This window comes from Anopheles nili, chromosome 2 (genome assembly GCF_943737925.1).
Source record: "Anopheles nili chromosome 2, idAnoNiliSN_F5_01, whole genome shotgun sequence".
Lineage (NCBI taxonomy): Eukaryota > Metazoa > Arthropoda > Insecta > Diptera > Culicidae > Anopheles > Anopheles nili.
Window position 1 is genome coordinate 12602436 of NC_071291.1, and position 13532 is coordinate 12615967.

At 40.7% G+C, this 13532-nt stretch overlaps 1 protein-coding gene across 2 annotated transcripts in view; it reads left to right on the forward strand.

The window, feature by feature from the left end:
- LOC128721762 (flotillin-2) overlaps nt 1-12374 on the forward strand; it is a 129429-nt gene extending 117055 nt beyond the window's left edge. Inside the window, exons 1-5 of one of the 2 annotated variants that reach the window (XM_053815548.1) lie at nt 6548-6621; nt 7106-7122; nt 7186-7538; nt 7619-8017; nt 8107-12374. In XM_053815548.1, the coding sequence (XP_053671523.1) occupies nt 6548-6621; nt 7106-7122; nt 7186-7538; nt 7619-8017; nt 8107-8286 (1023 nt within the window). In that variant the 3' untranslated portion in view covers nt 8287-12374. Of the gene's footprint in view, nt 1-3286; nt 3396-6547; nt 6622-7105; nt 7123-7185; nt 7539-7618; nt 8018-8106 lie in introns of those variants that run through there. The other variant, XM_053815547.1, reaches the window with a different exon arrangement.
- The last annotated feature ends 1158 nt before the right edge of the window (nt 12375-13532 follow it).

Here is a 13532-nt window from a genome sequence, read left to right on the forward strand (position 1 = left end):
ATTCCCATTGATGAGAAGATATGGCACGTACTTTCCCGTATTTATAATCCTTCATAGAATTTTCAGTAAGGGATTCATGGATCGTCTGCAGCCTGGACTGTGTGACATACGTTACACATATACCTTATTCTAGTTTATAAGACATATATCTTCTTATCGATAGCAATTCACTGTCTGATTTTATTTTTAGATCAAAAGAGAAAACGTAAGTTTCTAGTTCTTTCTATTTTTCTTTGATGTATCTCTAGCACTCAAGTGTGACCACTTTCGTTGCCAACGTGCCAAATCGTACCGTGTGTGCCGCTATCGTGCTCTGGCTGTACCTTGATGTTCTCACCTTCACCAGCACTCTGGCCACTTGCTATTTTTTTATTATTTCTCCTGCTCTAGGTGCTTTTGTGTTTTGTCATTTGATGTGCTACGAAATCAGAGCCATTTTCATTGTGATTTTCCCCCATTAATGACAGGATAATATGCATTGTACCAAATAGTTGAAAATGAACGAAAACGAATGCCTGAATCCTTCCTTTTGATGCTAATGACAGGGAAATGGTTTTGATATATTGTTCTCTTATAAGGACTCGCTTGTCACAGGCTAAAGTGCAGTACTGTTCGGGTATTGGTAATAAAATGTGGTCGAGTTCAGTTTTCCTCGTGAGCGTGTTGTGTACTATGCTAGGCTTCGTAAGCGCAATCATCCGCTCTGGACAGTGCGCATCCTTGCCAGCCTTAGTAGTGCCACCGAATGGCTTTTTCCTTGGTGGCTCTATCATTCACTTCATGCCGGATCGCGACCCGAACAGTCCGTTCGTAATTTTTGCCAATCACACCTCTTACGGCTACTGTCTCAAGACCTACCTGCACTGGTTACCGGATATCGTTAATCTCACTCTTGTATGCGACTGTCCTGAGAGCGTTGGCGCAACGGCCCTCTTGCCGGATAAGCAGAACACATCTGTAGCAAACGAACTTTGGTCTACGGTTCAGCTAGCATACGCGATTTGGCGAAAATTCGCCATCGTCTACGGATGCCGCGATCTAGGCAACAACACAGTTTCCGAGGGAATGATTACCTTCGGAAGAACTGTGCGTAATTTAGATGATTTGTACGCCATGAGATTAATTTCACTCAGTCCGTCGTTTTGGAAACAGCACGAACCTCTGGAAGATAGCGTAAGGAATTACAGTATGAACTACAGCATGGCGCTGGCCTGCAACTATCGTCGCGAGTTTTACCTAAAACGAGGCATCACCAAATCGGACGTCGTGTTTACCATATTCCTCGTTTTCATCGCTGTTACTTTTACTTTGAGTCTGTACGCGAGATACTGTTCTCCTCGTTTGGCAACTATATTTGGAGCATAAACCGCTGGAATGGCTACAATCCATCAACTCAACATTGGCGCATCTCTCCTTCAAGATGCTGCAGTCTGGTTCGGTTTAGTAGAAGCATGCGTTGTATATATGCATGTAGTGTGTAACGTAGTTCAATCCCAAGCGGGATGTGCTAGCTAGTAGCTGTAGTAAAATACAAAAATAATACACCACTATTCAATTGGTTTCCTTTTTTAGCTTTTATTCGTAGCCGTTATTGCTTTGCAAATCAAATGTTGTAGCTTGGTTGATTTTGTTTCCTTCATATTTATTTCTTACATTCATAATTTATATTTTCCTATATGTTTGTTTTATATTTTTTATAAGAAAAAGAAATGAAAAAGAAATTAACTCCTTTATTCAGTCGGTTATCATTCATAATCTCGCTTACCTATTCCGAATTCCAATCCTTAAGCTGATCCTTTCCTTCACCGTCTCTGTCATGCTCCTACTTCACATCAAACGTTCATAGTCAATATCCGTCACTATTTCCGTATGGTTTTCTTTTTCTCGAAGACGTTTCGTTAAAATCCCATCTAGAGCTAGAGTTAGTATTTGAAAAAAAAACTGCATCACGTAAGAGATAAGCTACGGATTAGCGATTCTTCAACATTCCGTACTTCAGATGCCCGCGTTGCCAAGGTTAATATTTTTATTTTATTTTATTTTTTCTTATCGTAAACAAAGTACACATACTCAATCAGTCGTTAGAGATCGATTGGCTTCAGATCGTATTAGCGTGCTTGCCTGAGGTTTTACGTTCAATTGTTTCATTTCCGTGTGATACGCCGCGTGCCATAGTGAGTTTCATCTAGATTCACAATGTGTGTGTGTTGTATAGTTTTTCTCTTATTTCTGTTTTCATAATCCCCCAATTTAAATGATGCGTTTTAGTCGTGTATTTTGTCCACTATCGCTCGAATATAGCTCCTAGATAATGCAAACCGCTAGGGTTGCAGAGCGTGCGTTTTATAATTTTTTTCTATCAAATTTTTCGTTCCCATTTTAAGCCCATGTTTTAGCAACATGTTTTTGAATGAGATGATTTTTGACATTTAAGTCCGTTTTTAGTCATTTTTCTTGGTACTGGAGTGCAAAATTTTATTTTAAGCACGATCAGCTATTGAATGCGTGTGTGTAATTAGACCAAAACGGTTAAATTTAACTCCTCACTTTGTACACACGTTTTTTGTTTCAACAAGGATCAACTTATAAATTGCTAGTTTGAGCAAACCGAATAAAATGATGATTCATTCAAAACTTTACATCGTTTGAGTTATATATGGATTCATTTTTACGTCCCTTGTTTGCGTTTGCACGGTAACACTGATTCACCTGCTGCTCACAGACCAAAACTGGCAATATCATCGTTTGGATCACACATGGCTGCCCGAATGTCTGCAAATTTTGCTGTGCAACATATCCTTTTTATTTTTTTTCTTCTCTTGCATCTCTATCAATTTCCGCATCAATTTCTGATGTTGACTTTCACGTGACAACTCTGATATTACAAAATTTGCGCTTGTTAATTAAGCACGTCAAAACGATTTCCTCCACTTCTTGTGTACATAGAACGAAGTTTCATTTAACGAATGAACGATCCCAGAGCAAGCGAAACAGGCTTAAATACAATGCATTCGATCATCCCGAAACGGTTTTCCGCATCAGGATGTGGAATATTGTGATCCGTTACTAGCCGCGCGCGAGAAACACCCAATCTCTCTCTCACACACACACACGCCTCGATCGCGTTAGATTTTTTTCCATCTAGAAACAAAACAAATAGACAAACACTCAAAACTTAAACGGACTTCGCGACGGATAGCCGTTTCTCATCTCCGACTGTGGTTTTTCTTTCTCGTTTCATTTCTTTTCCTTATAGATGATGAACGTCTATTATTTTCACCATCAGGCCGACGAACTGCTCGGTACCGCCAGCGAACAATTTCTGGGCAAATCGGTGAAGGAGATTAAGATGACAATCCTGCAAACGCTCGAGGGTCACCTGCGAGCAATCCTCGGTGAGTTGATACTGGACGGGTTTGGGTGGCTTTAGTGGTTTGGAGCGAAAAAGAATTGCGTGTTAGTTACACTCAATCTATGTTAGTAATAAATCGTAATATTTCAACAAGAATTTATATCAAATATTAAGCAAACCATTCGGTTTATATAACTTGGGTGTATTGATAGTAAACCTATAGATCGTACATAATGGTTTATTATATATGCCGATTCGTATGTATTTCTATCACTCAACGACAAAATACTACATTCATTGGGATACAATGCTAAAGGATCTCATTTATTCCTGCGACGCAAAGGCTTATCTCATGGGAAGAATTTTCATACGCATGACATGTGCATAAATCAGCATAACAGGCGGCTGAGTATATTCATATATACACTAAACAAAATCAAAAAACACGATCGAAACGGTGAGGTATCAATCATATGACAAAACAGCGACAAATTAAGCGAACAGAATTGCTCAAAAAACTAATAATTACATTAGTTTCTCCGAATTTTTTGGGAGAACTCAGCCGTATGCGAAATATCGGTCAGCCATTGGCCAACAGCGAAAAGTCACGTTCGCCACAATTTGCAGAAATATTCCATTGTCAAATTCTGTCTTATCTCCTGTTGCATCAATCATCATCCTTCCACCGCCGACTTTAACTTTTGCAATGATTTCATTTCAAATGCGTGGTGGTTAGCTATGGTTTGTGCAGGGATGAAGTAAAAAAAACTCAAATAGAAAATATTTAAAAGCAAAAGACTGATGCAACGTTAAAACTTTCAGCTGTTTACGTTCGAGTGAGAATTCATCGCTGTTGCATGTGCAATAATTTCTCTCATTCTCTACTCACAATGCATCGTCACTTAGTCTAAACCGGCTCACTTGTGATGTCCTCTACTCACCATTGGTATGCAGTGCAGGGTTAGAGAAATATGCGCAGATACAGGGAGATACAAGATTATATAGATATTATATAGAATTAACATGATACAGGGAGATACAAAAGAATATAAATCGCGTTTTTATGCAAGTGGCATACTCCACGCTCAAATAGTCAACATGTTTCTATTAATGGAATACGATTTGTACGTTTTGTTTTTGCTTAATAAATTGTTTAAACCCATATGCAACTGTAGATACTGCAACACAAAACATAAAACTATATCAACATAATACATCAGTTTTTACTGCTTAGTTCCACCGTACCATCGGCAGCAAACCCTGTCGTGCAAGCGTCGCGAGGGAGAAAAATAGTCCATTAATGTGAGCTAGTGGTTACTGACAACAGAACCTTGAGTCTCCTCCAGGCCCTTGCTAAAAGTTCAGTCGTTGCGAACGTGTTGTTCAATAAACCAGTGAGCAACGCGAGCTGAAGAAACAGTTGCTCCTGCCAACCAGAACTGTGGATTTTTTATTTTAAAAACTATACAAACGAACGACTATAGCGGATTGTAGCGAATTATCACTTTAGTGCTCATAAACATGGTAGTGGTATTTTTAAACAATTTGTAGTGTTGTGTAAACTTTAATATCGTCCAGTATACCACATCTGTACTCAGCGTCTTCTTTTAAATTAAACTAATGCAATATTTTCATAATAATCACCGTATTACGTTGACCATGTTAACTGCGGCATGTGAAAAAGCTGTACCGAAACCAGCCTACCTCGATATAATTCTCAAGGTTTCAACTATCAAGTAAACTATAAAGTGGAAATTGATTAAGTAGTTGGCCATTGCAAATGCATTGATAGTTGTTGCCATGTTTTGAACTCGTCACAGTTACCAACATCGTACCGACTAACACAAGGGTTGCTGAGAGTTAGAACTTAGCCTTGTGCAAAACGTTTTCATGCGATGATAGCTGTTGCAAAGAATACACCTTTCTTTTGCTATTTTGGCACTCCCTAATTTAACACCCTGCCTTGATCTACTCTAGCAACCGGCGAGCGCTTCCGATAATGGTCCCTTCCGTTGTGCTCGTGAAAGCTAACGTTCTTACGGCCAAGTCACGTTGCCGTTTTAAATATCTATTTTCATTCGCTGAATGACGGTTTATTGATTTTTAGCATACGGCTGCAAACAACAGTTTGCGCTCATCTGTTGCTCCCAGATGGAAGCGTCTTCTTTTAAGTGTGCTGTGATATGTGAAAAAACATCTAAACATATTCCATTTCTACACTTTCGTTCGTTCTTCCGATAGCCATGCTACCGACACAATATGCTTGAATTCACCGCGTGTCTCTTAAAGCGTGATATTGAAGTTAGATAAAAAGAACGCGACGCGTTTTTTTTTCATTTTCTGCGTCATGCTGATAAGAATAGCGAAAAATCCTGCAGTAGAACCGTTTCCCATCGGTGGTTTATCTTATTCTGTTGATGCTACTGATGATGCGTTGATGACTGTTGATACGATGAGATTGATAAGCGAGCGTTCGGTTTGCTAGCCAACATTTTCTACCATTATCATTACAGTGAACGTTTGTAACCCCTACAGGCTTGTTAGACTAGCTAGATAAGCTTTTTGTGTATACTATTTGCGACTCATATCTTGCATATTTTGGTGGACAATGTCCGGTTAAGTTTCGTGCTAAATCGTTCATATATTAGTTGCTTGGCGCTCGCTTCTTCGCGTAATCGATCATTTCCTTGTATTTATTATCGCTTCCGCATGGTGAGCGATATACTGAACGAATCAAGGGGTTGCTACTTGCTGCCCGTGATCTTGAAGGTTACTACTGCCGAGGCTCTCATGGACAGTACAGTTATAGTGCAGTGATCGTTGCAGCGTGAATGTGCAACTCTCCTTCTCGCCTGTTTCATCGGTGGTACTTTATGTGTTTGTTTATTCAATCTTTGTAAACGAAATTAAAGTGAAATAATTTAATCTTCAATACTAAAAAATGATTCCTGCAGTTCCTGTAGTGATTCGTAACTAGCTAACGAGTGAAAGTTTGTTAAGAAAAAATGCTCAGCACAATTGGAAATAAATTATCATAGGGATTAATACTGGCCATCATTGTTCACACCAAACAAGTGCAATTATAAAACAAGAAATACGCGGTGTGTATTTGAGTGTAGCAGATCTTTCTTTATAAGTTGCCCACTGATTCTCTTCGAAGCCTTTGAAGGGTTATCCCAGTGGCAAACACTCCAGATGGGGTTTGTGTGGATGGGTCTGTTGCAATTGGGTATGATCGTTGGAGGGACGTACGTTATCATCACAAGGTAATAACCCACAGGTCACGTGCAGTAACTGAATACGCGAATACTTTGCATAAAACCTACACTTTAAACAAAACATCTACTTTGTTCTATAATTTATTTAAAAAAAATCTTTTTCGGACACTTTGTTGTATGGTAAAGGTTCAGTGCTGCCTTTTCACCCACTCCATCTCTAAGAACGGTTCCGTTAATGTTGTTTGGAAAGACCGTTTCGTCAGGATGCAAATATCAAAGGCAATAAAATAAATTTCCTCAATTACGAGTGTTACACTGTCACGCTTGATGGTATAACCATGATAAACTAAATAGTGTACGGTATCGTACATACCAATGATCGCTGTTGAAGGTGATGTAGAACTCAAGTTCAAACTAATTGACGGCATCTATCAATTGTGAGACGGGAATGTCATCCGTTGGTTAACGATTTTAAACATACAACTTGCAATGCTTTCCATTGGTTCGCTTTTGTTCGAAACCCAAATCCAAAAACTATTTCTACTTCGTTGAGTGTGTATCATATGTTAAAACTCGTATTTATGTTTTGTCTATTCTATCATATCCGTTTTACAGGAACACTTACAGTCGAAGAGGTATACAAAGACCGCGACCAGTTCGCGGCTCTGGTACGCGAAGTTGCGGCCCCTGACGTCGGCAGGATGGGCATCGAGATATTGTCCTTCACGATCAAGGACGTTTACGACGATGTCCAGTACCTGCAGTCGCTCGGCAAGGCACAGACAGCGAGCGTTAAGCGCGACGCCGATGCAGGCGTTGCTGAGGCCAACCGAGACGCCGGCATACGTGAGGCCGAGTGCGAGAAGAGCGCGATGGACGTGAAGTACTCCACCGATACCAAGATCGAGGACAACGCGCGTATGTACAAGCTGCAGAAAGCCAACTTCGATCAGGAAATCAACACGGCGGTAAGATACGAACAGTTTTAGCTATCGATAGAGAAGCTATCGGATAATAACTAGGAGAGTGTTTTTCTTTTTGCTTGTAGAAAGCCGAATCGCAGCTAGCGTACGAACTGCAGGCCGCCAAGATCCGCCAGCGTATCCGTAATGAGGAAATCCAGATTGATATCGTCGAGCGCCGCAAGCAGATCGAGATCGAAACACAAGAAATCAACCGGAAGGATTGCGAGTTGTCCGCCACGGTCAAGCTGCCGGCCGAGGCAGAAAGCTACCGTGTGCAGACTATCGCCGAAGGAAAGCGCACACAAACGGTGGAAAATGCCCGTGCCGAAGCGGAGCGCATCAAGAAGATCGGTTCAGCGGAAGCCCACGCTATCGAGCAGGTCGGCAAAGCGGAAGCAGAACGGATGCGCATGAAGGCGAACGTCTATAAGATGTACGGTGATGCGGCAATCATGAACATCGTGCTAGAATCACTGCCGAAGGTGTGTAATCCTTTCGTGTTGCGCCAGACACATTCGCACTGAACCGGGCATGAGTTATATCTGACTGTGTCTCTTTTTCTATCGCATAGATCGCCGCGGAAATCGCTGCTCCGCTGGCAAAGACCGAGGAGATCGTCCTGATCGGCGGAAACGATCAAACGACGGGTGACGTGACGCGTCTCGTCGGGCAACTGCCTCCAGCCATCAATGCCCTTACCGGAGTCGACCTATCGAAGGTGCTGGGAAAGATTCCCGGTGCGAAAGCATAATTGGCCGATGGCCGCATCTCTCGATGAGAGAACACGCCCATGCTAGGCCAATAGCGTTGGGCAAACAAAACGAACAACACAAACATCTGACGACATGCAAAATCGAAACTTTCAGCTTACCGGTGCAGTAACTGCAGCATGCACTCCATTTCCGGTGAAGCAAGATAATATGTAAGAGTGTGGCCCTTTCACAAGTTTAATTCCGATACCGTTCCAAATCGACCAGAAGATGGTGCAAAACAAAATCGATCGATATTCTAACGATATTTACCGTTCTATAATTTGAAATTTTAGATTTCAATTTTTTTTCATTTATATTACTTATTTTATGGTAATGGGTACTAACATATATTGACAGTTATCTAGCTTGTATTGTATAATGTTCAGCCGCTTGCGGTTGTTCACTCTAAAATTCTTTATTTTTGTTGATTGTTTTTTTCACATGCTTATATCTCTTTACACACATTTATATCTATCTATAATCGATAGAAATAAGTTTTGATTTCCTTTATTGGGATTTGGTTATAATACGATTACCTCAAGTGTGTGTGTGTATAGATCATATACACTCAATTTGTTGATTTCATTTAATTTTCACTAATGCTTAAACAAGCATTTCGTGTATTCTAGCACACGACCTCCCGTCGGTTAAACATAGCGAATGAATCAAAGCATACTTCTTCTTACCTTAATCATGATCCCATTTTGAAACGATGATTTTACTTTGTAAATGTTTGTCGAAACATAAAGAAACACCAAAGCTGACTCCATAACACATCAGCTCAGCATGCACGAATCTTTCAAGTAAAGCACTCTTGGTCGCGTAACCTGCGAATGCGCGAACATGCCACTCGCGAAATCTAAACATGGTAAAGAGCCATTAGGTGCTACGACAGGCTACGATCGGAAACGTAGATAAAATCGAAATTCAATAACGATACATTTGTCTAGGATGTAGAACGAAATTTTATTCCGAACCAATAGTGAAACCAGTGAGCTGACTAGATGACCAGTGAGATAATTAGATAAATTTGGCTTTATAGCAATCGGTCTTAGGTGCAATTACGTTCACGTTGTAGTCATAAATTTGTATTGCTTGCATTTTACCATACCTTTTAGACAAAAGAATGAAGACAAATTAACCACGATTTGTTTGCAAATGGGTTACAAAGCCAATACAGGCTTACATGCAGTAGCATTATTCTGTGTCGCAAAAAAAATTGCTGGTGCTCTTTTTGTTACATTATTCAATGTAAAATTTGCATAATCGTTTCTGCCACAGTAACCACCAGTGGGCCAGTGGTTCGTTGTAGTTAGTTTGATGGCGTAAATTTTGAGAATGGAACCAAAACAACCACGGTAGTATTTGCACATAACACATGCGTCCTACTGTAAAGCGTCCTGTCTCATCTCCTACAGATCGTAGTTGCTTTATAGGATACCAGCGAGGAAAGAAGTGTAGCGTACTGGTACTAGTTGCACTGCAAGAAAACCCCCTAAAACACAGCCACTTACTTTTGTCCTGCAGGGAACCTCTTACATCTGTACAAAACCATCCAACCAAACCAGCATGTAGCGAACGAAGAACAAAACAATGAGAAACAACCTCGATCTTGACAATGTAACATATATATTTACAAACACGTTTTTTCCTTCTTCCATCGCTTTCGCAGAAGAAATAAGAAACTCTCTTTCGCACTTCGTAGAACATCTAGCCCTTCAGACACGTAGCGTAACATTGACAATGTCCTTCGAGCAGGCCAAGCATATTAGAAATCTCGTCAATACTTGCGTCCTCCTTCCGTCGATCCCTTCCACCCTTCGGTCGGTTGTTTCCTGTATCCCACAAAACGAATCACAATGGCAGTACGGAACACAAAACATAGAAAACCCCCTTAAGAACGATTGTAGAAGTCGTAACACAACACACAGAGAGCCGCAAGGAGTGTAGTGGAAAGTATACAGCTATCGTAAGAAAGTCAGCAAGCGAGCAAACAAAAGAAAAATAACAAAGTAACAACAAAACATAAAATCAGAAAATTGTATATTTTTTATACTCCTTATATAAGAGGTGGGATTATTGATAGTAGCAAACAAGATGCAGAAGATACAAAACATAGCGAAACAGACAAAGTCACAACAGAGCCATCACAGCAAGACGAAGCTAGATCAACGTGTAGCGTAACTACAAATGAGGGTAGGGTGTACAATGATAGAAACGATGATAGTCCATTGGTGGAATGGCAGTGCTTGCGCGGAGCGGCCGAAATTTAGCAAAAATTGCCATAACTATTTAACGTTTAGTATTCAGTACCATGTTAGTGCCGCCGACGGGGCGACGAACCATATGATGTTTGGTAGGGAACGGCTTGACGGAAGAATGGAATCTCCGCACAACCGTACAAACGCAGTTGTTTTGCAAACTCTTCGATCCTCCGACCGGGCGATGATCAGACGAGCATTAATTTCGTGTTATCGTGAACCCGTGCAGGACGACGATCTAAAACGAATAGACTACAACAGAAATATTCTCGTTCGATGCATTTAACGAGCCATCAATCGTCCTGGCTAAGTTTTTGAACCAGCTCGCGTTGGAATGAGCACACAAACAACCGGATCCTGCACCCCCGACCGGAACCCGAACACTAGTCTCAGCCTTACAATAAACCAATAATGCGAAGTAAGCAAAGCGTTACTTTCGTTTTCATTTGTAACGCCTGTCCTGTGCGAAATATGTATCCTTGTAATTGAAAACAAAAAAGGGTAACTGATCACTAGTACACGGCATAGGGCCAGCAAAAACGATAACATGTTACCAAAGATTGCGGAAAAAAATGCCACAGAATCAACCAGATTTCACACCAGGACATCCGGTGGCGGTGTAGTAGTGCTTTAAATGAAACGAAAAGGGGAAAACCCCATAACACGCAGCAAACCAACGTGAAGAGCTGCAGGACGAGAAAAGCGTCAGGCGAGCAACAAAAAAAGGAAATAGAAAAGCGAGCAAACGTGAAGGTGTTATGCACGATTTTCAACGATAAACGAAATCGTTAACAGCATAACGTGCTAACATAATTAATATTGTTTGCCGAAACGGAAAAACACAAACATACACACTTACAAGCATACACAAGGAATTATTGTATTTAGCACTTTCTTGGGCACGTGACTATGGCCAGAAGTGTTGCAATTCACATACACTCCAGGCTCAACCTCGATCCCTATCTCTCTTTCTCTCCCCTCTCTTTCTCATTCTCTGTTTCTTGATCGTTCGTCCTTCCGGAGTACGTAAACTGTTTGTGTAATCGGTATCTGTCTTTTTTTTACATTATATTGTTCCGTGCGCGTCATTAACGAATACACACACACACACACAAACAACCAAACACATATATGAATATATTATAATACACTAACACGTTACAAGCATGAGCGGTCCGTGGCGAGGCGACGAAAACCCCCCGTTGGCGTGTGGATTTAGCGAACATCCTCATTTCCTCGATCTTCTCACATGTCGCGGCTCTGCAGAAGTGCGTTAGGTGGTTTGAATCGGATTTCCGTTTTCGTCCTCCAGCGCATTTCAACCGATCATCGCGCAAAACCCTTGTAGCAGGCGCAAAGCCCTGAGAAAACTACTTCCACGCTAGGGCAGATCGCGTATGAGTCGCGGCAAAAAGAGAAACATCCATTAGCTCGTATTTATGGGAGGGTCTTGCACAGATCCTGGGTTTTCTTAGCGGCAAGGAAAGCGCCTTTTCCAGCCATTCTCCACTATTCAGAAAGCACACATTCTCATTCTCGAAATCTCGACATGTGTCAATACCGCTGCTTCGAGGCGTTAAGCGAAGGGCGCGTCCTTCGACAGCGCAAGTCCACAAAACCGAACTAATGTTGTGCCGCAAAGCCCGAGCAGACATATAGATGACTAGGAGGAGGTAGATAGCGACCGCACGGCTGCCGGTGGTGACGATTTCCCGCCATGGCCAGTGCCAGTGGGATTCAATCGCACGTGTACCGGGTCCGCAATAACCCGACCGCATTAGCAGACAGTGTATATGATGTTCTGATTTCAATAAAGTATAACTGAAGCGATCAATAAATGTACTCTCCTCGGTGTTAATTGATTTTTTCCATAAGATTTATTCGATGATAAAGAGTTTTTCTCATCTCAGGTATTAGCGAAGGATGCACCCTTGCAGTTCATAGAAACTGGATGTCGAAGAAGCTACTAAGCTTAAATTCCTCATATCCCACAGTACTACCTACCGCAACGATAACAGCTGACACATAGATGGCGTTTAACACCGCAGTTGAGCATGCAGCTTACGTGGGCAGCTGTGGTACAAATGAATAGATGGCGCTAAAATTCATATTTGGATAATTTCGGTTCGTTATTTTTATTTTTTTTATAGCCTCAAGCGCTTAATATAATTACAGAACATTTTAGTTTGCCTAGTCACAGAGCTAAATATTTGTAACAAACATATTACTTAAGCCATGTTGTACATTTGCTTTCCATTCTCCTTATTCTACGAAGCAAATTTAGCGAATGAACACTATGCGCCTCATAAGTAAGTTAGTTTTATGCGTAATCATAATGTGCTATATTCAAATGAATAGTTATTATAACATGAGTAATTATAGAAACATTTATTTTACAAAATTTTGTATCAACAGATTTTGTTTGGAATTATGACGAATACAACAACAATCAAACAACAAGCGATCGGGCCAACCAACTACGTCACTATCTGAGATGAAATGATGCCATTAGCATACGGTAGTAGCATCGTCACTAAATTAGTCAGCTAACAATACTAAGGAATAACATGACTCAGTAGTGCTGATGCAGTGAGTAAGCAATAGTGACAAATTGTTGTAATTGAGTTATTTATAAAACAGCTTTTTACTGGCACGTTACGTTATTCTTTTAAACGTTTTGTCTCTTTGCGATTTTGCTAGCCTTTTTGCAATCGAATTTTGAGGTTTATATGAATTTGCCATCTTTTATCTTTTATCTTATAAATTTATCCACCAGGTTAAGCTCTTCGGTTTAAAGCTTGGAGCAAAGCTTCACGGCATTAGATTAACCACTGACTGCATAGTGGTACAATATCATCTGTGATAAGTCAAAAATATCTGCACAGATATAATCCATAATCTCAATGCCGATTTATTGGAATTTCTATTAAATTATCAACTCATCACTATACAATATAGCATGGCTGTTTTATTCGAAGTTATTT